General features: G+C 46.7%; 1 protein-coding gene across 2 annotated transcripts; it reads right to left on the reverse strand.

Moving 5' to 3' along the window:
- Nucleotides 1-5875: 5875 nt before the first annotated feature.
- LOC130474274 (cytochrome P450 2F2-like) lies at nucleotides 5876-15093 on the reverse strand. 2 transcript variants are annotated; one of them, XM_056845821.1, is made up of 10 exons: nucleotides 14914-15093; nucleotides 14530-14692; nucleotides 14240-14389; nucleotides 12017-12177; nucleotides 11097-11273; nucleotides 10531-10672; nucleotides 9525-9712; nucleotides 7988-8129; nucleotides 7512-7654; nucleotides 5876-5905 (listed from the first exon to the last, which is right to left on the reverse strand). In XM_056845821.1, the coding sequence occupies exons 1-10, from the start codon at nucleotides 15091-15093 to the stop codon at nucleotides 5876-5878; spliced, it is 1476 nt and encodes a 491-aa protein (XP_056701799.1). The 2 variants fall into 2 exon arrangements, with proteins under 2 accessions (XP_056701799.1, XP_056701798.1); XM_056845820.1 differs by lacking the exon at nucleotides 5876-5905 and having other exon boundaries at nucleotides 7473-7654.
- Nucleotides 15094-24695: the final 9602 nt, after the last annotated feature.

The following is a 24695-nucleotide window of genomic DNA, read 5'->3' on the forward strand; positions in this document are numbered from 1 at the left end:
ACCCCCCCCCATCGGAGCATGACAAGAGCCAGGTCCACACATGCAGGAGAAGGAAAAGGGGGGTGGGGTGGGGTGGGGTGGAGGCAGGAGGATGCTTGCCCCACTTCAGATGGCAGGTAGGAAAGACTGGTTCCGGATCCTTCCCCATGTAACATATCCCTGCAGATTCCAAGCCAGCATGGCAAAGAGGCTGGTTTCTAGACAAGCGTTTTGCAGGCTGTGCTGATTGTCTGTGGGTACACCACTGTGATCTAGTGCGGGGGGGGGGGCACACGCTTCGATGTGGCCACCCACCTGCAGCCACACGCCATCCTCTCCTTCTGCTCACTCCAGCCCTGACAGCTCTCTCGTCCATGTTCCTCCTATGCATCTCCGCTCCCTCTCGCTTCTCTGCCTTGCTGTGCTGCTGCGTGCCCTCCCCCTTTCTGTCCCATCTAGGGTTGCCAACCTCCTGGTACTAGCTGGAGATCTGCTATTACAACTGATCTCCAGGTGACAGAGATGAGTTCCCCCGGAGAAAATGGCCGCTTTGGCAATTGGACTCTATGGCATTGAAGCCCCTCCCCTCCTCAGGCTCCATCCCAAAAAGCTCCTTCCCGGGGTGAAGAGGGACCTGGCAACACTAGTCCCATCTGGCTGGGCTGCCAACATCCCTGTTCTGCTCCCTGGAGGGTCTTCTCTGACCCAGCTGAATCCCACCTCCCCTCTGTCCCCCTCAGATCCTTGCACTGTTTTCCCATCTGTGCCCCATGCAACCCCCTCACCTGTGGCCTTAGAAGCCCTCCTCCACCACCACCCCCAGGTGTTTCAGCCCTTCTTTCTGCTCCTGTCCCTTCTGCTCTTCCACCTTCAGGCACCCAATGGTCTGCTGCTGCCTTTTCTCCATTCCTGCATACCAAGGGTGTGCGGTGCTCCACAACCCCCCACCCCAGAATACCTCTGTGATGCCACCCATACACACCATTCCTCCTCCAAACCCACCTTCTACATGTGGTCTTGGGCTTATCCCCTGATTTGCAACTCCAGCCAAGGTTTAAGTATGTGTGAAAGTGGTCTTTCCCCCACATGTCCTCCTCTCTTTCCTGTCTCCCCTGCTGGTAACTCCCACACACACACACACACACACACACACACACACTGTCTGTTTTCATTTGTAAGCAGCTGGGGGCAGGGACTTTACTGTTTTTGCCCTGTCACTCTGCTCAGTCCCCATGTACTCTGATGGTGCAGTATAAATAATACAAAATTCCTACACATACCCATCAAGAGGTTTCATTCCAGAGTGACTCCGACCTTTTCTGTATGCTAGAGTTACTCCTGATTTTCTTGGGAGTCAATCACAAGCATTGGAACTGGTTTGGGCAGGGTTCTTCCACACTTCTGCCCCCTGTGCATTTTTACAGATGTGGAGTCAGTTTATTTTCTTCCGCATGCAGCTTAAATAATGAGGATTTTCAAGGGAAAGTGCTGTTGTCATGGGTGTCTTTATCGGTGGGGTCAGAGCACCCCCCTTTTTTAAAAAAAGGCCCTAAAATAGCGATATAGCACTGTAGTGTGGCCATGATAATTTAAGCAGGTTCTCTGAATTCCCAGGTTTCATTGTAAAAAGTCTCTATATATCTCTCTCACAGAGAGATGCCTTTTTCCTTATATCGCAGTGGAGAGGGGAATAGATACGTCCTTTATTTAAAAAAATGAAAGCTGGGAATTTAGAGAACCTGCTTAAACTATCACGACAACACTACAGTGCTATATCACTGTTTTAAGACCAGTTTTTTTGTTTAATTGAAATCACTCATCTGGGAGGAGAGCGGGCGGTTTATTCATGATGACAGTGAGCTAGAGGCAGGTGGGACGAGGAAAACCAAGAGCAACACTCAACGTTCTAGGAAAAAGCCAATTCAAAATCCGCTTCCAGAAAAACATTGGGGTAAAGGTGGACTGGGGAAGGGCAGCTGTGAAGGAGCTAGAAAAGATCCTTAAGTGTTGGGATGTCTCACTGGCAACCAAGATCAAGTTAATTCGTGCTGTGAAAGCTGCACAATGAAGAAAGCTGACAGGAAGAAAGTAGATTCCTTTGAAATGTGGCGTTGGAGGAGAGTTCTAGATATACCGTGGACCGCCAAAAAGACAAATCGGTAAGTTCTGCATCAAACCAAGTCTGAATTCTCTTTAGAAGCTAAAATGATGAAACTGAGGCTATCACACCTTGGTCACGTTATGAGAAGAAAAGAGTCACCGGACAAGGTAATAATGCTAGGAAAAGTTGAAGGCAGCAGGAAAAGAGGGAGACCCAACAACAACCATCAAGGAAGCCACAACCCTCAGTCTGCAAGACCATCAATTATAGGATGTTTTGGAGGACGTTCATTCATAGGGTCGCCATGAGTCGGAAGTGACTTGGCGGCACTTAACACACAAGTGTTCTCAAAAGAGGTAGAAAAAAACTGGCGGGAGGGGAACAGAAAAACTGAAGTGAAAATTAAAGGCACAAAAAATGCATTCAGAAATCTGAGAATAAAGCAAAGCAGTACAAGGCCAGAGCCGATGATAAAATCCCATGCGGGAAAGCCCCACCACCACATCTGCCCGAGGCTAGCGCATGTTCAGGGCCCCTTGAGGTTTTCTTCAGAGGCAGCTCCCAGCAGAGGGCACTGGTGTGCAGCTGGCCTGATGCGGGGCCACGAGAACTTCGAGGAGGCTGCCAAAGGGCTCATGGCCACAGGAGTGCTTGGTTCAGCCTACTGCAAGGAGCCTCCTCCGGCTGCAAACCTGATTTCCACAGGGGGAGCACATGCGTACCTGAAGCAGGTTGATAGGCATCTACATGAACTGCCGAGTGACCCACCCACAGCATCTCCACGTCGTCTGGTTGAGATGCTGTTTATTAGACACCCCCCCACGACTAGCTCCTGGCCCCTTAGGCTTTCTGCAGCCACTGCCAGATCAGAGAAAGGGAGCTGAAGCTCATCCACTTTGGGGTGATTCTTCGGGTCTCTCCTCCAGCTGCCTCCTTCCAGCCATTTCACAGCCCTGCAGACTGCTGCGACTGACTCTTTATCAGGCACAGAGAAAAACTCTCCCAGCACCACATTCTGGATCGTACCCACCAGGTGTGAGTAGATCCCCCAGATCACGGTGCCTTCTTCTTCCAGAAGAAGTCTATAGAGCTATCGCATTTTAAGCTCGCTCTTCAGCTTAGGGTGGCTTCAACATCTCCTGCCTTCTACTTCATGTTCACAACAGCCCTGTGAGGGAGGTTTAGCTGAGAGTGACTAGTCCAACATGAGCTTCATGGCTGAGTGGAAATTTGAACCTGGGCCTCTCCAGTCCTACCCACTACACAACACTGCCTGTTTAGTATCAAAAGCCAATGGCCCTTTGCCTGTCTCCCAATGTGAGCCATTAGAGGGGCAACCGAGCACTCTTTCTGCCAAAGCAGGGCCCGAAGCCCAACTGAAAGGGGCCCTCAGTTAATCAGGCTGCTCCAGAAGCATCTGGGGTGGATCCTCCCACTGGAGGGTAGGGGGGGCTTCTGCCCCATCAGATATTTGGTCCTGCTTAATAAATGCAACCCCTGCAAGGTCAGTCCAAGCCAAGCCCTGCTGAGGTGTTAGGGAAGTTGGGTTGCCAACCTCCAGGTGGTGGCTGGAGATCTCCTGCCAACTGATAGAGATGAGTTCCCCTGGAGAAAATGGCCGCTTTGACATTTGGGCTCTATGGCATTGAAGTCCCTCCCCTCCCCAACTCCGCCGTCCTCAGGGTCCACCTCCAAAATCTCCATGTATAACCCGGAGCTGGCAGCCTATAGGGCAGCCCACCAATGCTTTCCAGAGGTTTCTGCGCCTCAGTTGTACTTTCCATATGGAAACTCAGAAGAGTACAAAGGCATTATCAGTATTTAAAATTCAAATCAATTCACGCTGGGAATGATCAGCAGCCGGGGCTCTCGGGCAGTAGGGAGGGTCCTCAGCAGGTTGCCAGGTCCCTCTTCGCCACCAGTGGGAGGTTTTGGGGGCGGAGCCTGAGGAGGGTGGGGTTTGGGTAGGGGAGGGACTTCAGTGCCATGGAGTCCAATCGCCAAAGCGGCCATTTTCTCCGGGGGAACTCATCTCTATCGGTTGGAGATCAGTTGTAATAGCAGGAGATCTCCAGCTAGTACCTGGAGGTTGGCAACCCTGGCAGGAGTGCTGCCTGCACTTCATAACCAGCCACCCATCACCACCTGATCTGCTGGGGCCAGGTGAGGAGAGCACCAGAAGGGCCCTTGCCAAGCTCTTGGGCAACAAATGCGGACAGCCCTGCCCGGGAGCCTCTGGCACCGGAGGCCTTGGCACACGGAAGCACGACCCGCCTCTTCAGGAGAAAGTGTTTACAAAGCTCTCACTTCGGTTTACATAAACTCCTGCTTCTGTGGGGCAAGGCTGAGTTCCAGGAAAGAATACTGCCGAGCTGGCAAGGGGAGGCCTGCTGCCATCAGCGCCTTCTGAAATTGTGTCAACCCCCATGGCTGCGTCAGCCAGGAGGGGCATGGGCAGGAGGGTCATGCACCCAAAGCCAGTCCAAGAGCTGCCGGGCATCATTCATGAATCTGGTTGCTTACTTAGTTAAAAAATATTCCTGTCCTGCCTTGCCTGAGGCAGATTAGAAACACAGAGGCCAAAAGACACAGCCGAAAACAACGTAAATGTGCAAATCTCAAAGCTTTCATTCCCCCTCCCCAGCAAAACGATCACCTGACAGAGAGGGTCAGTATGTTTTTCAGTTTAAAATCTGCTCTTTGCAAAAAAGAAAAGGAAAAAGCCCAAATGGAAGAATGTGGTTATACCGTAACAGGCCGTAGGAAAGACCCCCCCCCCCATGCCGGGGCTTTCTGGGCTGCCTCTGGTATGTGGTTCAATCATGCAGGGCAGAAAGATTGGGGAACAGGAGCTGGATGCACCATAGGAGGAGGAGGAGGAGGGAAGCGGTGCTCAACATGGCATAAACAGAACCCATGAAGTGGGAAGGGATTTGCAGCCGAGGATTGGCATTGGGGGAGTGCACAACACCTGGTTTCTTTAAATGAAACGAAGTCCTCAGAGCCAGATGAATTGCATCCAAGGGTACTCAAAGAACTTGCAGGTGTAATTTCTGAGCCTCTGTCCATTATTTTTGAGAAGTCTTGGAGAACAGGTGAGGTGCCAGAAGACTGGAGGTGAGCAAATGTCCCCATCTTCAAGAAGGAGAAAAAGGAGGATCCGGGTAACTATCGACCCATCAGCTTGACTTCTACACTGGGAAAAGTTTTTAAACAAATACTCAAACAGTCAGTCCTTGAGCATTTAGAAAGGATGGATCAGATCACTAAGAGCCAGCATGGGTTTCTCAAGAACAAGTCATGTCAGACTAATCTTATCTCCTTTTTTGAGACAGTTACTACCTTGCTGGATCAGGGGAATGCTGTAGACATAGTTTATCTAGATTTCAATAAGGCTTTTGATAAGGTTCCCCAAAATATTCTTGTTGACAAATTGGGAAAATGTGATTTAGATCCTGTTACGGTTAGGTGGATCTGTAATGGGTTGACAAATCGCACACAAAGAGTGCTTGTTAATGGATCCTCATCTACTTGGAGAGGAGAGACAAGTGGAGTGCCTCAGGGATCTGTCCTGGGCCCTGTGTTGTTCAACATCTTTATAAATGATTTGGATGAAGGAATAGAGGGGATGCTTATTAAATTTGCAGATGATACTAAATTGGGAGGGGTAGCAAATACAGTACAAGACAGAGCCAGGATACAGGGTGACCTTGACAGGCTGGAGAATTGGGCTAAAACCAATAAAATGAATTTCAACAGAGATAAATGTAAAGTTCTGCATTTAGGTAGGAAAAATCAAATGCATAATTTATAGGATGGGGGAGACTTGTCTGAGCAGTAGTGTGTGCGAAAAGGATCTTGGGGTCTTAGCAGACCAATGAGTCAGCAGTGTGCCTGGCAACAGGACAAGGGAAAGAGGAACTCCAAGAGAGGAAAGAAGAGAGAAGGAGCTGAGGAGTTTTGCTTCTGAGGGAGCAGTGAATGTCTGAAGAAATTCCAGAGGAGAAAAGCCTGTGGAGACAGAGAAAGGCAGTTGGTGGCAGAACGTCCATCTTCTGGCGTGGGCCTTGGACCCTGAGTGTTTGTGGGACTTCTCCTGCAGTGACTGTGAGGGAAAAAGGCTTCCCAGAGCTTGTGAAGAACACACCAAGGGAGCAACACGACCTGCCTGCCATTTGCGAGTCAGGGCCCAGAGACTGAAGACATCGCTGTTTCTTTTCACCCTGACTTTGGGACTACTCCCCATAATGTTTATCTCACACCCTTTTGTTAGAACTCCCAGTTCAGAACCCACTGTTTCTCTACCTTTAAATAAAAGCTATTTGTTTGAGGTTTTGAATGGAACATCTGCAATCTTGTGACCACCACCCTGGCCCTTTTAAGGCTAAAGGGGTTGCACTCTCCCCACTTCTATCACTCTGCCTCACCCCTGGGTGAAGACTGGCCTTCCTCATTTTCCTGGACTCCCACTCATAAAATGTAGGCAGCCATGGCTGACCTCCCTGATCTGCTGGGAATGGTGCCTTCGTGCCAAAGTGGTGTCTAAGCGATGCTCCCTTTGGCAATTGTCAAGTTATCTCCAAAGCCACTATTTGTTACACACAACATGTTTTCCTTCCTCTGAGCTCTCACCCATCCATGTTGCACCAGCAAGCTTCCCAGCACCCCTTTTGCACCGGATCCCTCAGCCCAGCATCACAGGGAGAAAAAGATTGACAGGAAAAGATTCACAAATGTTTAGTATGGTTTATTGGTTAACAATGCAGGATGAGGTTTTCTTCTGCACCTCTGAGAGTCTTTGCATACAGAACACTCCCAGGGCACTTCTGCTGCTCCTTCTCAGCAAAGAGCAACAACACAGAACTTTGAAGGACCCTGTTCAATCCTCAACTTTTGCAGCTGAAGAGAAATAGAAAACAATACAGAATGGTGATTGTCTCCAGTCTGTGACCAGCACCCTTTTCCCACTCCACTCCAGCTCCTCTTCACCGTCACAAAGGAATAGGTGGAAGAACGTGTGAAGCTCTGACCAGACCTTTTCAGAGAAGTCTGGAGGTCTCATTCAGGGCGAGAAGGAGCAGAAAGGAAAAACAGGTGCAGGTCTTTTCCTGACACATGAGAAATGGCTAGCTAGAGGGCAGGATCATGCACTATTTTATTAATTCATCAAGCTAAGGAAAGGCCAAGGTGTATTTGTCTTCAAACTTCAGGAGGCAGTTGCTCTATTTCACACCAGCAAGAGAACAGGTTGTCCATGCCAAGAACCGCCCTCCCTAAGCACATTAACCTAGTTCCCCACAACAGCCAAAGCCAAGCAAGGAAGCCTGGGCTGTTATTGGCAGGAGAGGCACCCCTTCACCGTCTTTATCCCAGTAACCCCCAACGAGATCCTTCAGCGGGGGATGGCCTGGAATTTAAATGGGTGCGGCACAGATGCTAAGCCGGTCATCATTGGTGAGAGGTCGATTTCCTCTGGTGGAACCATGGGCTGGAGCGTGAAGCGCTGTACAAGTGCAGTGAGGAAGATAAAAATCTCCATGCGAGCCAAGGCCTCTCCAAGACACACACGCTTCCCTGAGAGGTTCGGGAGAAGGCAAAAACAGCTCAAGAGGGAGATCCACCAGACACCTTCCTAACCCCCAATTCTCTGTGCCTGGATCATGGGAAGGACTTCCCGCAGTGCTCCCTCCCCCCAAAACACTTCTTTTTCTACTTGATCATTTCTTGCTTCACATGAGCCTCACACAACATTTGCAAGAAAAACACTCCAGCAATACTTTGTGCTGTCTGTGCTGAGGTCTTCTATTCCCTGCCCCACCCTCAAACGTATTGCTCCTGTGAACAAGCTGCTCTGAGGGTTACATCTCCTTTACTAGCACCCTCCCCAGTACCCAACTTAAAACTCACCAATACCAAAGGGCATGAAAGCATTACGGCGGTGGAAGCTTCCCTTCTTGCCCAGGAAATTGGTAGGATCAAACATTTCTGGGTCTTTGAAATTGGTGACGTCTTTATGCACGGAAGAAAGAAAAGGGATGACGTTGGTGCCCTGGTTGGAAGGGAAAGAGGGAAGAATGCTGATTAGCTCAGGAATGCCCTGCAGTTTGGAGCATTCATCTGGAATCTGAGCAAATCGAGTTGCCTTTTCATCTGTGAATCCATAGGCCATTTGTCCAGCCTACCAGCCTTCAGTCTTTTTACCAATCATTCACCCAGCAATGTTAGCCAAAACGAGGCACCCAATTTGCTTCCTGGTCTCTGCTCTCTGTGTTAAAAACACAGAGATTTCTTTTTGCTGATCTACTCCTTCACTCTGGCTCTAGAGATAAGGTTGCCAGGTCCCTCCTCTCATTCAGCGGGAGGTTTTAGAGGGCAGGGCTATGCACACACACTATGACATCACTGTGCTGCCCCAGCAGAAAGCGAAATGTTAGATAGAAAATGTTTGTAGTAGTTAGCCCTTTAAGACTTAGAAGCGTGGGAAACGTAGTCCAGACCAACACTAGGTCAGATGTGTCTGCACTGAACGCGAATTGGCTATCAGAGCTTCTTCTTCCCACAATTTCCTCTGGCCCGGGTAAAATGAAATCCTTTGTTCTACCGTGAGCGAGACAGTTTTTGCATGGACTCTAGACATGTTCTGCATCTACCTCTCCTGTTCAGTGATGCGTGAGTTGAGAGATTAATCCATATGCATTTGCGTGAAGAAATAATAAAGATGTAATCTTGTGGACGTTAAGAGTTCTGTTGTCACTGCTCAAAAAGGGTTTGGAGTGGAGAGCTCCAGGCACTGGACGCGATGATCACTTTCTGGTTTACTTTTGGAAGTAACGCATCACCACTGCCGCTTTAATACTCAAACCCCTGTGTGCACACGATCTCCACTTCAGAGCATCTGGGAGGATTGACAGGCAATTGCCCTCCGAAACTACCTACCTGGCAACCCTATCTAGAGAGGAAGCTGTTCTTCTCTCCCAGGAGCTTACAAACATGCCAGCAGGGAGTGGAGAGCATTAACTAAGAGAGCTTTAAAAAGAAAAGGAGTGATTTCCTGCTTTTTCCTCCCGTTTCTGCCTCTCCTTTTCATCATTCATACATTCACATAGGCTACAGTGGAAATCAAGTTCGGTTGAAACTGCCACCAACGTTTGAAATGATCACTTCAGGCATACTGCATAAGATCAACCAACCCCAACCCGCAAGATTTGGGCATCTGGAACCAGGACTGGGGCTAAAGTCCACTGCAGAAGGGTTTCGCCAACTTTGTGAATATGACAACTAGGAAAGAGTCTGTAAAAATTTCCCAACAAAGGGCCCTAAGCAAGGATATTCCATATCTAAGACACTACAGCAAGTACTAAACCTACTTTTTCCTGGGAAACTTGCAAAGAAAAGTGCTTGTCTTGGGTGTTAAAATCGGACCAACAACCCGGGCCTCGCGTACCTTAGGGAGCATGTAGCCACGAAAATGAGTATCCCTTGTAACAGCACGGGGGCCTCCCATCGGGGCAACATCAGCGATCCGCTGGATCTCATGGATCAAGGCATCAGTGTAAGGCAATTCCACCCGATCCTCAACTGATGGGCTACGATGAGGGCCAACAACCCGGTTAATCTCTTCATAGACCTTGGCTGTGGAAAAATAGAGGACAATGGAACAAGGCAGAGGTACAGCAACACCTAGAGGTTGGCCATACCTTGGGGTTGGAGGAGAGCACAAGACCTAAATTTCAGTCAGGAAACAAAGCCCACAATGCAGGACAGGGAAATGTTGATCTTTGCCTCTGATCCTAGACAGAAAAGGCCAGTGGACTGACTCGGTGAAGGCCCCTTGGCTGAGACTCAGCCAGGCAATCCAGCCCTCCTCCTTCCCTGCCCACCTGAGTCAGGAAATGTTTAGGAACTGGATGGTGGGATTCAGCCCTTGATGGCTGGAAGAACAACATATGTCAGCTACAACTCACTTGTGGAGAAATCTTACAGTCCGATTCCTTTCTCCAAACTCCTTGCAAACCTTTGAATTTCTACTGTCTATTCAAGTATTATCCATTAATGGATACTATTAATCTTGGGACAGGATCTTGCAAAGGCAAGACATTTTCCCCCTTGGAATTCTGGGGCTTGCAAAACATCTGGAATGCAACTTGGAAATTTCCTGCAGGGGAGGGTCTCAAAGCAGTTCCTTTCAGCCTAGAGAACAGCCAAGAGGCAGGGTTCTGACCTATACTACAGTTACATGGGCCATAGAGGAGCCAGGATCTGTCATATAGGGGCCCATGCATCTACATACAAGATCCCTTATGACCACTGAATTGTTGGAGGAAACCTCTCATGCATTTGGGCTGGGAAAGACTTCCCTGGAGAGTCAGAACTTCAAGGACTCAGCTAGAGGGACCGATGGGGCCCAACTCAGCCTTCATGCACTCAAGTGAACATCTTTCTCATCGCACCCTGCACTTCAGGGTACTTCATGAGGATGAGGATCCCAAAGCGGAGGGTGGTGCTGGTTGTCTCAGTGGCCCCAAAGAAAAGGTTGTGAGTGGTCATCACAAGAGTGTTGGTGTGGAAGTAGGTATGAGGGTCCTCTTTTTCCTGCAGAGAGAGAGAGAAACCGTGCTTTACATGTGCTGGGATACAAAGGGTGCTCCAGCCCCTTCATATGTGCCACAAGAACCTAGAAGCACATCAAGCCATGACCTTCAAATATGACTTTGGGAAGAACTCTTTGAATTTCTGTGCCCAAAACGAGTTCCCACCAGCACAGCAGCAATTACAAGCATAAGCAACCATCCCATAAAACTAATGTGTACAGCTCCTGCCTCATCTACAAGAGTGACACCACTATCAAAAGCTCTTGGAAGCAGATTGGAATGCTGGAACGAACGAAGATCCCCTTGGCTGAGACCCAGCCAGGCAATCCAACCCTCCTCCTTCCCTGCCCACTTGAGTCGGGAAATATTTAGGAACTGGATGGTGGGATTCAGCCCTTGAACATAAACTGATCCCCTCCCCAGACCTGCTGCATTTTCAGAAGGAAGCAGTCAATGAAATCGCGAGGGAAATCAGGGTCCAGGGTCTCTTGGTGCATCTTGACCATCTCCAGAATGAAGAAGCGCAACTCCTCATAATTCTTGAACAATCTGTTGTGTGGTCCAGGCAGGTAATACATGACACGAGGGAACATATTATACATCTGTAGAGAGGAAGAAGCAATGCCAAGAGTCTGGATGTGTCACACTTGTGCATGTGTGTCCATGTGCAAGTGTTTCAGGGAGAACAGAAGAAGCCTCTGCTGGTAGATGGAACCAGAACTGCTCACCTGTTTCTCACAGGTTCCTTCATTAGGTGAATGTCTATAGAACCCTCCCCTCCCCCACCAACATGCACATACAATGGCTCATGGAGCATAAAAACATTAAAGCTCAACCCAATCAAAACCCACCAGTAGAAAACCCATAAAAATGTAAAAGAATTCTCAAGGTCCATCCATTCTCCCTAACTCCTAGTTATTAGATTCTATCACAAACAACCCTCATTACAAATAATGCTTTCCCCCTCCAGTGGAGAGGGATGCAGTCGCAGGACAGCCACTAAGACCATCTTGCTCCACAACATTGTGATGTGGACATCACCTAGACAGCAAAAGTCATGTGGATGCTCTCTGCAGTATGATGGGACCCATGGCACCTGTGAGGCAGCAGGAGTGAGTGAGAAGTAATGTCCCCAGTGGCCATCAGTTTCCCAGTCCCTTGGTGTTGTGTTCCCTCATGTTACTGAGAATGAGCTTTTGCTTCATCCATGAGCAACACGGACTATCCAAGACATGGGACAGATTCTCTGAACATGGAGGTTCCATTTAGAACTTTGATGGACTTCTCATCCATGCATTTTTCTAATCCCCATTTGACACTGTCTCAAATGCCATCCGTCACTCACTTGCATCCATGAGCTGCTTAAGTGGTGCCAGTTGTCATTCATCAGGCCAACCAAAGTGAGGAATTTCTTGTCCTCGTACTCAAACCGATCCCCAAAAATTATGGAACAGATGATGTTGGAGATAGCACCGCCGATGAGGAAACTGGGATCAACAGGCCCTGCTCGGGAAGCACCAAAAGACACAGAGTGGGTCAGGGACCCCTTGTAAGGGTTCAGAAAACGTTTAAGTAGTCATGATGGAAGCAGTTGGTGAATAAGTGAAAGATGTTAAGATGTTTAAGTTATCCTGCCTTGCTGTCAATCCACTAATTAATTTATTTAAATGATTTAGGTTGCATAGAACATCTGTAAAGGTCTTTTAACGGAGGAGATCTAGAACCTATGAAGGAAACTTAGGCAACCCTAAGTAGAGGGGCCTTTGGATTGATCCAGCATGGCTCTTCTTTATATTCTTATGGGAAGATATTTAAAGGAAGTTGTAGAAGGAGAACCACAGACACACTGCGAGATAGTCTTCATTATCTGGTTTGGAATTTCTCTGGAATTATCTTAAGAGACATTTCCCTTGTTAGAAAAATAAAATAACAATGAATATTCTCCCCAAAGTTGATTTCCTATTAGGAAAAAAAATCCAGAATTTTTTTGCAATGGGCCAAATGTTCCTTCAACTGGAAAGAAAAGAAAGGGACCGCTTGGAACAGCAGCAGCTTTGGAGACAAGCACAGTTGTAAGCAGGCGGACCCCTCCTCCTGCTAAGGGGTTCCACAGAGGCACGGGGACCAGACTGCCATAAAATCAAGACACTGCTCCCCCAAAATAGGTGCCCCTCAGAGAGTTTTGGGCAGGAAGGTGGTTGTCAGCTGAACTTTTCCCCTGGCCCAAAGGTATGCCTGGCTGGACAGTGGGCTAATCCTCAGTGTCTTCTAAGGTGATTTAATCAGCGCTCCGAGCAGACCATTACTTACTCTATCGGCACCCATCCCAGAAATCAATCAGTATTCAGGAGAATAGCCCAGGCATTCTCTTGGGTCCTGACGGCCCATCAAGACTCTCCTACTCTTTTGTAGGAACCCTGGGAAAGCAATCAATTTTTTGTCTCTGGCTTTCCTGTCAGCTTACCTCATATCACCTCAGGACCCATTTGGGGGTATAAATATTGGTCCTGTTACCATTCATTGTGTGTGTCTGTGGGCTTCCTTCTTTGCTCTTGGAAACGCTGGTCGTTTTCCTCCTCAGCACTGCTTTCTCTGGACATCCCTTTGAGACTCGTAAATATCACCCATCGCTGAAACCCTCTCCAACTTCCTCCCTTTTCTCTTGCCAGCTCTTGCATGCTTTGCGTGTGTATGTTCACTGCCTAGAATATATTTCTTGTTTTTATTATTTTTATTCCTTAATGAAACCCGTTTAAATTATACCTACCACCTGCTCATTTAAGAGTTCTTACCAGGGACAATCCTGTTATACAGAGGTTATCGGTCCCAGTTACGCCCTCTCACTCTCTATCTCCAGCTAATTCCCACAACTGAAATGGAGATGGCCTGTTCAGGCTCATTCTGCCCAAAAAGGGGCACAAGTTGGACTGGGATTACAATTGAGATCGGTTCAACTGGATAAAATGACTGCTTTAGATGGTGGATACATGGCATTATACCCCGTTGAAGCCCCTTCCTTCCCCAAACCCTGCCTCCTCAGTCTCCACCCCCCAGTATTTCCCAACCCAGAGCTGGCAACACTTTCTGTGTGGGGATGCCTTTGAAGACATTGTTTGCTTCTGGGTCCAATTCAAAGTGCTGATTATCCTCTTTGCAGATTATCCTCTCCTATTCTGGGAAGCATTGCTCAGACAGCTCTCTCCTTGTGGTGCCCTCTCTCAGGACAGTGCATCTGGCTACAGTCAATACATGGCCTTTTTCTATGGCTGGGCTAGCCAGAGCATGCGCAGAGGACCCCTTTGCTTCCTGCATTCAGTCAAAAAGTCTTATTTCAAAGGGTTGAGGGTCAACTGCTTTGTCCATCTGGCTGGGTTGTTTTTATCTTGCTGATGGTTGGCTTTGCATTTTATGTGTTTGCAGCTTGCAGCTTGGTTGGCTGCTTTGAGTCTAAGGAAGTAATTAGGGATTCAATAAATAAGTACACGAAACTCCTATGACAGAAGGATGTAAATAGTTTGCTGCCCTAACTTGCTGCTTCCCCAAGACATCCACACCCCCACGCACACACCTTTGGTCTTGCCAAGCTCTTCCACCATGCACCGGGCCTCCTCTTGGATCCGTTCCTCGATACTGCGTCGACCCATCCCAAATTCACGCAATGTCTGCACAGCAAAATGGCGTAACACCTTCCATTTTTCTCCATTAGAAAAAGAAATCCCTGAGGAAGCGCAAAAAGAAGGGTATTGGGATAAATCATGTTAAGAGGCCAGGTTGAAGCTCTCTTTTCAGAGGATCATGAGATCGTCCTAGAGAGATGGGCAGCTCATCTTTTTCCAAGGAGAAAGGGAAGATGCTCACCATCCCCTTGAGTGAAATGAGTCAATGCTGGAAACTCGTTGCGCCCACTGAATTCCTCGCCTTGGTCCACGAGGGCCTCCTTCACAGTCTGATATCCACACAACACCACAAAAGGCTGCGAACCCAGATGAATGGTGTAAACAGAGCCGTATCTCTCTCTCAGCTAGAGGCACATAAGGAAACAAATGTTGTCCAACTCTTCTCTGGCTATGTGTGCAGATTGGCCACATGTGCAGACCTTCCCACAACAAACCCCATCACCAGTTTCTTGCTGAGAAATCATATTATGACCCCCCAAGAGTGTGTTTCTTCCTCTCCCTTGAAAAAGGTGCCTCCTCCAAACCAAACATCTGTAAAGCCATTTCATGCAAAAGCCAGCCTTACCGCCATCAGGGACTTGACCATATTCTTAGGATCCAGCTGGAACAGGTTGCCCACGATGGGCAGTGGGTGAGGTCCGGGAGGCAACCGCCCCCCTGTGCCCTGCCCTTTCCCCTTCCGAAACAGCAGCAGGCAGGAAGTGCAGATGGCCAGAAGGGCCAATATAGTCGCACTCCACTCCATGCCAGCTGCCCTGAGGAGAGCCCAGTTAAATATGCAGCACCAGCCTCTCTCACCTCTTTGCTTTTAGGCACAGTAAATGCTGAGTGAAGTAATTTGCACCTGGTATATGACAACAGATTCCAGGGGCAGGTTCTACAGATGAGGCTGAGCCAAATAACGTGATCAAAGAAAAGCCTTCGTGCCAGGCCTGGAGTAAGCGGATAGTCCTGCATCCATTGTACTAAACGTGCTTTCCCTTGGAGAGAAGGCACCTCCTCTGAGGTTGTCTTCATAGCTGAGCTATCTAATCCTCAACATGTAACAACAAGCTTTTCAGCACCCAGTGGTTCTGTAAAAGAGCAGATTCTGCTCTGTCACGTGGGCCAAACATGGCGCTCCAAGAGTTGTTTCTTGGGGCTTCCCGGCCACTGCAAGAATGGATGCCTAAGGAACAAGGGCCAGGCTACTTCTGATGCTCATGGAATTCTCCTTCCCCAGTGGGAGAGCTACATTCTGTGAACAACACCTTGGGATATGGGTGGACCATAAGTTAAATATGAGCAGGCAGTTTGATGCACTGACAAAAAATGCAATCTTAGGGGGCATTAACAGAGGCATAAAATTCTAATCGCAAGATATCATGTACACAGCATTGGTCAGTCTGCCCCTGGAGTATTGTGTGCAGTTCTGGAGGCCTCACTTCAAAAAGGATGTGGACAGAATGGAGCGTGATGAGGCTGATCAGGGGCATGAAGAGAGTGATGAGGCTGATCAGGGGCCTGAAGACCAAGCCCTATGAGAAAAGGCTGAGGGAGTTGGGAATGTTGAGTCTGGAGAAGAGGAGGTTGAGGGGGAACATGATTGCTCTCTGAGTATTTGAAGGGCTGTCTTAGAGGAGGGCAGGGAGCTGTTCCTGTTGGCAGCAGAGGATAGTGCTCGCAATAATGGGTTTAAATTGCAGGCAGAAAGGCTGGATATTAAAGAATTTTTTTTTTACAGTAAGAGTTGTTCGGCAGTGGAATGAGCTACCTAGGGAGGTGGTAAGCTCCCCCCTCACTGGCAGTTTTTAAGCAGGGGGCTAGACTAGATGGCCTGTAGGGCCCCTTCCAACTCTTATTATTCTAAGAGTTTTTAGAATTTATTGGCGACCAATGTTTACTCATGGGTCAGACCATCATAGACATCTTCCAACAAATAAATTCCAGCAAGTTGGAGTTATTACAAGAGACTTTATCTACAAATCACAAAAATAAAACCAACACTCCTCCTCCCCAGAAGATGAGTGCAGCCCCCCACCCCATCATCTAACTAGTAATAATAATTGCTTAAGAGGTGGCAGGGGGGAAGGAGGAAAAGTCTCAAATGTTTCATGAAGGCTATTAAGAAACCAAATTGCTCCGTTTATAACAGAAGACAATGTAAACAGAGGACGCTGGACAAATAAATGAACAATCTTAAACTCCCTGAGCCTGTTGCTGCGATCAGGGCCTCGATTTGTAGATTTCAAGAAACTTGAAAGACTCCTTAAAGTCCTTCATAGGACTTTAATACCTAGCCCTGTAATACCTTCTATGCTTTTAAATATGCAAAGATTTTTAAATACTTTCAGGACGTTTATGCTTGGTAATTAGCAGCGCGTTCCAGGCTGAAGTGCCCCCCATATTTTTTTTATTTCTTCATGCTGAACCGTCATTCTAGACGTCACTGCGAAGCCGCGCATACCTGCTTCGCATTTCTTAAGAGCCTTTTTTTTAACGCGACCTTTTGTATTTGCTCCACCCCCACATCAAAGCATTCATTGAAGGAAGCATGCAAAATCCCAGCTGCAGTTTAGCTATGTAAAGCCGCAGCTTAGATATGTAATGGCTATAAGTTTTCATTTCAATATTATTTTCATACCAGAAGCACATGATGTTCCAGAAACCGCATGAGAACATTACATCAGATCAATGATCTTTGGGCATTTGCTTGGGTAATCAGTAGGTCATTATGTAAATGTTTTAAGGACTAAGGATGTTTAAAGTGTGTGTGTTAACACTAGATGGGGTGGAGTCACATGAACAGTGAAAAACATTTCTAGGAGACATTGCTGGGAAGACGCCCATTACCCTAGGGGCAGTACTACAATTAGTAGGATTGCCAACTTCCAGGTACATTGTATAATATTGTATTGGCATAGGAATATTTATTGCCATTGAAATTTATGTACAAAAAAGTTTACAAAAAAGGTTTATATTGTTACTAAACAATACAATTTGAAACAAGTATAAGCTTCCTTTGTGTTTGTAGTTGTTGTAAGCATTAGAGCCTTGCACTGTATCTTGGGTTGTGACACACAATTTTGCAGCATAGGTGTTCCTTTTCACTTATTTCCTAAACCTCCAGGTACTAGCTGGAGATCTGCTATTACCATTGATCTCCAGCCGATAAGAGATAATTTCATCTGGAGAAAATGGCTGCTTTGGCAATGGGACTCTATGGCATTGAAGTCCCTCCTCGCTCCAAACCCTGCCCTCCTTAGGCTCCACCTAGGATTGCCAACCTCTTGGTACTAGCTGGAGATCCCCTGCTATTACAACTGATCTCCAGCTGATAGAGATCAGTTCACCTGGAGAAAATGACAATTGGACTCTATGGCATTGAAGCTCCTCCCCACCCCAAACCCCACCCTTCTCAGGCTCCGCCCCAAGAACCTCCCGCCGGTGGTGAAGAGGGACCTGGCAACCCTAACAATTAGGATTCCCAATTGCCCAGTGAGGGTGGGCAATTGCCTGCCAACTCACTGGGCTGCCTGCCGGCCCTCTGCTGGCTGGCGGGCAGACGTAGGCCATCTGGGAAGGAGGGTGGCGATCTGCATGTGCCGCACGCTGAATCAATGGCCCCTCCAGGGTTGGCGACCCTCTAGCAATCTCTCCCAAAACAATATGGTTTCCATAGAGCATCCTGCACGACACGGTGGGACAGAATTGCACCGTGCGTGCAGGCGATGGAAGCTGCTCCTAATGGCTGCATGGGTTAGGCTCCCACCACAGCAGAGGTAGGACCTAGCAACCCTAACTGCAATTTAATCTATGCTGACCTGCTGAAATTCTAACTATCTGTAAAATGGTTACACAGGCCTGCAAGGTCATTTGTACTGCACGAGTGTTACGTAGAGTTGCCAACTGCCAGGCAGTGACTCCCACAGCTTTCTATTCTCTGTGGTTGTTTATATTAGTTTTGAACAATTGTATGCCTTTGTGCTACTTTACAAATTATTACTAAAAAAAAAACCCTTCGAGGGTTGGCTTTAAGCCCTGCGAGGCAATTGTGTGTGTGAGGTGATTGTGTGACTGGAACACACTTACCTTCTTGGTTTGATTTTAGTTATTGTTTTTTTTATTTTGGATGAATACATTGTTCTAAGAATTCTACAGTGTTTGTTGTTTAAGTTCATTTAATTACGCTTTGAGCCACGTGCTGCCTTTTGACCCAGCAACTGCCAGGTAGTAGCAGGAGATCTCCTGCTATAACAACTGACCTCCAGCCGATAGAGATCAGATCACCTGGAGAAAAATGGCCGCTTGGGCAATTGGACTCTATGGCATTGAAGTCCCTCCCCTCCCCAAACCCCACCCTCCTCAGGCTCCGCCCCCAAAATCTGGCGAAGAGGGACCTGGCAACCTAGTGTTAAGGCAAGTCCAGAGTGAATATAGCTTTTGCAGGCTTTATCTCTGGTTGATTGTTGCTTTTGACAGAGAACACATATGTATTTCCTTCCTAGGCCTTTGTTCCCCTTCCAGTGGATTAACGAGAGGATTTGTATAATTTTTTTTGTTGTTGGTAGCGATGCTATTACTTCCCTAAGGCATTCTCAGTCTACATTTCTGCATTCTAGCCTCCCTGGATTTGTGTTCCAGCCTCCTTGGTTTTGTGTATCATTCAACTTGTCTTGTGATATATTTTGTCTTTATAAAATATATGTCAATATATACTAAAGTTCTTTAAGGGGAAAAAAAGGACAAGAGGAGGAGGGGGGGAGAAGAGAGATGGGCCTGAGGTGTTTTTCTCCTGAGGGAGTGGAAAATTTCTGTAGAACTTACGGAGTGGGGGAATCCTGTGCAGATGGAGAAAGGCAGTTGGCAGAAGAGCAGCCATCTTCTGACGTGGGCCTTCAAGCCTGAGTGTTTGTGGAACAGCAGGAGAAGTGACTGGGAGAGAAAGTGGCAAGCACCACAATGGGTATAAAATGGAGGTATTACAGAAATTTGCTAGGTCATGGAGTATTTGAGCAGGAGGAGAACGTAAGCCTTGTAAAAATATTTATTATTTCAAAAGTTTGTGATGTGTTTTGGCCTGCACAGCAGGCCCTGGCCGGAAACGTGGCCCTCTAACCTGAAGGGATTTCTACAGAGGCTGGTGAGAGATTGCCTGACAACAGGACAAGGGAAAGAGGAACTCCAACAGAGGGAAGAAGAGAGAAGGAGCTGAGGCATTTTGCTCCTGAGGGAGCAGTGAATGTCTGAAGAAATTCCAGAGGAGAAAAGCCTGTGGAGACAGAGAAAGGCAGTTGGTGGCAGAACGTCCATCTTCTGGCATGGGCCTTGGATCCTGAGTGTTTGTGGGACTTCTCCTGCAGTGACTGTGAGGGAAAAAGGCTTCCCAGAGCTTGTGAAGAACATAACAAGGGAGCAACACGACCTGCCTGCCATTTGCGAGTCAGGGCCCAGAGACTGAAGACACTGCTGTCTCTTTTCACCCTGACTTTGGGCTGCTCAGTATAATGTTTATTTCACACCCTTTTGTTAGAACTCCCAGTTCAGAACCCAGGGTTACACTCTCCCCACTTCCCCCTTTTCCTGGACTCCCCCTCGTAAAAATGTAGGCAGCCATGGCTGACCTCCCTGATCTGCTGGGAATGGTGCCTTCATGCCGAAGTGGTGTCTAGGTGATGCTCCCTTTGGCGATTGTCAAGTGATCTCCAAAGCCATGGTTTGTTACACACAACATGTTTTCCTTCCTCTGATCTCTCACCCATCCATGTGGCACCAGCAAGCTTCCCACCACCCCATTTGCACTAGATCCCTCAGCTCAGCATCACAGAGAGAAACAGATTAACATACTGATGGAAAAAGATCCACACATGGGCACGTTTTGTATGGTTTATTAGTTAACATTGCAGGATGAGGGTTTTCCTCTGCACCTCTGGGAGTCATCGCATACAGAACACTCCCAGAGCATTTCTGCTCCTGCTTCTCATCAAACAGCAACAACACAAAACTTTGAAGGACCATGTTCAATCTTCAACTTTTGCAGCTGAAGAGAAATCTAAAACAATCAAAACAGAATGCTGATTGTCTCCGATCTGTGACCAGCACCCTCTTCCCACTCTACACTCCAGCTCCTCTTCACTGTCACATAGGAATAGGTGGAGGAACAGGTGAAGCTCTGATCAGACTTTTTCAGAGATGTCTGGAGGTCCCATCCAGGGAGAGAAGGAGCAGAAAGGAAAAACAGGCACAGGGCTTTTCCTGACACATGAGAAATGGCTAGCTAGAGGGCAGGATCCTGCAATATTTGATTAAGTCATCAGGTGAAGGAAACACTGCTGGCCAAGGTGTGTTTGTCTTCAAACTTCAGGAGCCAGTTGCTGCATTTCACACCTGTTAGAGTGATTCTAAGCATAATAAAACACAACAAATCTAAATCTTTGAAAGCGGCTTTGATCTTCCTTGATGCTGAAAAGGCCTTTGACAACGTTTCTTGGAATTTTATTTGTACAATACTTGAGCAGATTGAGTGTGGGTCTAATTTCATGAATGCCTACGATGTGATATATGCTAACCAGCAAGCCGGACTTTTGATTAACGGAAGACTTTCTGATAAATTCAGCATCACAAAGGGTACCAGACAAGGATGTCTGCTTTCACCACTCCTATTTGATTTGGTAATGGAAGTTCTTGCGAACTACATTAGAACAGACCCTCAAAGCAGAGGTTTGAAGTATAGTAATGAAGAGCACAAGCTAAAATGTTAGGCAGACGATGTAGTACTAATTTGTCAAGAGTCGCTCACATCATCTACTGTGATCAAATCCCATTTAGAAAGATTTTCTCAATACTCCGGATATAAACTTAATAAGACAAAAACCAAAATTGTAATCTTTAATCTCTGCGAGGACGAACAGAAAGCCCTGTTGGAAATAACTAAGGGCCCATTCCTGAGAATTGGGCCAAAAGCCCATAGGAGGATGACTAAGACCTCCGCCGGCGCAGGGGCCCACACCACCGGCACCCAGAAGGCACACGCTGGTGTGAGTGGCCCCAGTGTGCAGGTCCGGGCACCAGTCCCAGGCCGCCTCCTCCTCCTCCCGCTAACCTCTGGCCGCCGGCACAGGCTGCAGCAGTGAGCCGGGAGGCGTTCCGTTGCCCCAGGAGGTGTTCCCGGGGTGTGACAGCGCTGGCCAGGGGGCAGAGCCGATGTTAGTCGGCCTCCTGAGCCCTTTCAGCTCAGGAATGCCCCTTTTTCTTTTGACAAAGATAGACATCTTTTTGCTGGCGTATTTCCCAGGCAACCCTATGAGGGTTGCACGGGTTTTTTGTGCCGGAGGGAGGTTTAGGCATTGCCGAAACCTCTTTAGGAGGCAACACCACTTCCTTTCAGGAATGTGCTGTAAATGTCAAGTTACAAAAGATCCTGTCAGATACCTGGGTATATGTATTACTTCCTCAAACAATACTCTTTTTCAAAATAATTACCTCAGAGTATGGAGAGAAATAGATAAGGATTTGAGTAGATGGTCCAAACTCAATATCTCATGGCTTGGCAGGATATCGACTATCCAAATAAACGTACTTCCACGATTGAACTTTCTGTTTCAATTTTTACCAATGTTTCTTAAAGATAACATTTTAAACAAATTTATATGGAACTGGAAAAAACCCAGAGTACGATTTAAAATATTACAAGATGATAAGAAAAGAGGAGGGCTTGGACTGCCAAATTTGAAATTGTACTACCAAGCTTGGTGCTTGGTGTGGATTGCTGATTGGATTAATGCTCTGTTAGATAGGAAGTTGGTATTTGAAAAAGCAGATTTACCATTACCAACTGGATTTCATCATATCTTATGGACTTATAAACAGATTTCGGACGTAAACAAAACTAAACAAACTTCGCATGACTGTGATGTAATACCTGCCCTTCTAAAAGTTTGGAATACCTACAAAAAAAGGATAAGTCCATCACCACCTATAATAATGTCCCCATTGGAAGCCTACCATGAAGCAGCTGTCACAAAAAGTGGTAACTATTTAACGACTCAAGACATGATTGACAACCAGGGGGGAATAAAACAACTATCTGTTTTGAAAAAGGAGGGCAAAGATTTGAATTGGTTGACATATCTCCAATTAAGATCTAGGCTTAAAGAGGACTGCTTGAAAACTGGCAGTTTGAGACCACAAACTGAATTTGAGACTATGATAACCAAACATCAAGACCATCTCCTTGAAAGAATCTACAAACTACTATTAAGATATGAAACCGAAACAGAACAAGTAAAGACCAATATGATGATACCAATGTGAGAAATGGGTGAGATGATACCAATGGAGAAATGGGAAGCCTTATGTTCAACAGAACTGAAATTTACAGCCAATCAGGAAGTTTGGGGAAATTGGTATAAAATGTTCTACAGATGATGCTTTACCCCCAATATGATAAAAAAGATGAATATGACTAATGCTTCCTGCTGGAAATGTGATCCATCAGATGGTTCCTTTTATCGTGTGTGGTGGACTTGTCCAAAACTGCAGATATATTAGAAAAACATCCACCAAGAACTTTCAAAGATGTTTTAGCAGAAATTTCCCTTTGATTCCAAAAATTTGTTATTAGGCATTACACCAGTTTTCCTATACGACTTAAAGAAGTATTCAAGTATGCCACTACTGCTGCGAGGGTGATTTTAGTGAGGAAATGGAAACAACCACTTACTCCGGATATAGAAGAATGGAGGAACAAATTAATGGAATATGCCCTTGTGGCAAAAATGACTGATATGATAAACACTAACAGTGGTATGGCTCTTGAGCAACATAATGAGACTTGGAATCCTTTTTACAATTACGTTGAGGCTCAAGGCTAAGAACAAGAAAATGATAGATTAGATCTTTATAGGATGCATTATAATGCAATTTTTACTTCACTTATAGAAAACAGACTCGATAATGCATTATTTATTTATTTTTCGTACTTCTAGCCCGCCTTTGCCAGGCCAGGCTCAGGGCGGGTTACATTAAAATCTTACAATATAACAATAAAATATATAAAATCATAAAACCATAAAACAGCCACAATTAATATAAAAGATAGTCTCCATATATAAGTGTTTACTGTAGCAGATAATGCCAACCATAGCATATAATTGGTTCTGCTATCCACCCTCAAATAGATCATGAACTGGGGGGTGGGGGGTAGGGAGGCCAGCACTGATCTTACTTAATCTCACCTGTGGCTTCCTCAGCCATAGGCCTGGCGGAATAGCTCTGTCTTATAGGCCCTGTGGAACTCCTTCAGGTCCACCAGGCCGGGGCCAGGGCCGAGAAGAGCCCTGGTCAAGGACAGCCGCACACTCCTCAGGCCAGGGACCACCAACAGATTATTGTCAGCAGAGCGTAATGCTGTTCGGGGGGTATACCAGGGAGGCGGTCCCGAAGATATGAGGGTCCCAGACCTGATCCAATACTCCAGCTGGAGCCAGTGCAGTTGTCAGAGCACTGGCTGTATATGATTTTTTTTTTGTATACACCATTTATATAACCAGTCCAAGTGATGAAATTATGGTAATGTTTCACAGTGGGTAGCAGTGTTAGTCTGTTTGCAGTAGTCAAAAAGGGCAAGAGTCCAGTAGCACCTTAAAGACTAACAAAAAAATATTTTCTGGTAGGGTATGAGCTTTCGTGAGCCACAGCTCACTTCTTCAGATACGTAATTATGGTAATGTTGTCAGCCTGTTTTGTGTTAGAATTGTTTTTTCTAATATTTAGACAAAATCTATGTTAGATATTCATACTTTCCCCCTCCCCTGCTTTCCTTTTGTATCTCTGTTATTTTATACAGTAAAAAAAATAATTAAAAAAAAACAAATTGTGTGCAGAGAGATATTAGGATTTATTTTTTTTACAGTAAGAGTTGTTCAACAGTGGAATCAGCTAACTAGAGAGATGATGAGCTTCCCCTCACTGGCAGTCTTTAAGCAGAGGCTGGACAAACACTTGTCAGGGGTGCTCTAGGTTGATCCTACATTGAGCACGGGGTTGGACTGTAATGCCTGAAATTATTATATACTATGGAAAATATATTTGGACGTATGTTCTCATGTTCAGTCTGCACATTTGCAGTTATGAAAATGCTAAGCCCAGAATGTAAGGGCTGGTTTGGAATGCTGTGTATTCATATGCACACACACATGAGGACTCTTTGGGAATGGTGGCATCCACAACTAAGAGACCAAGCAAGCACTGTAATCCGTTGGTGCTTGCTTGGTACGGCCTGTTACCAATAGAGCTTCAGAGTTACCTATTACTTAAGGAATGTGTTTTGTACAAGACCTAGCATCTGCTTAGAGACAGCTTCTACCA

This window comes from Euleptes europaea, chromosome 3 (assembly GCF_029931775.1).
Source record: "Euleptes europaea isolate rEulEur1 chromosome 3, rEulEur1.hap1, whole genome shotgun sequence".
Classification (NCBI taxonomy): domain Eukaryota; kingdom Metazoa; phylum Chordata; class Lepidosauria; order Squamata; family Sphaerodactylidae; genus Euleptes; species Euleptes europaea.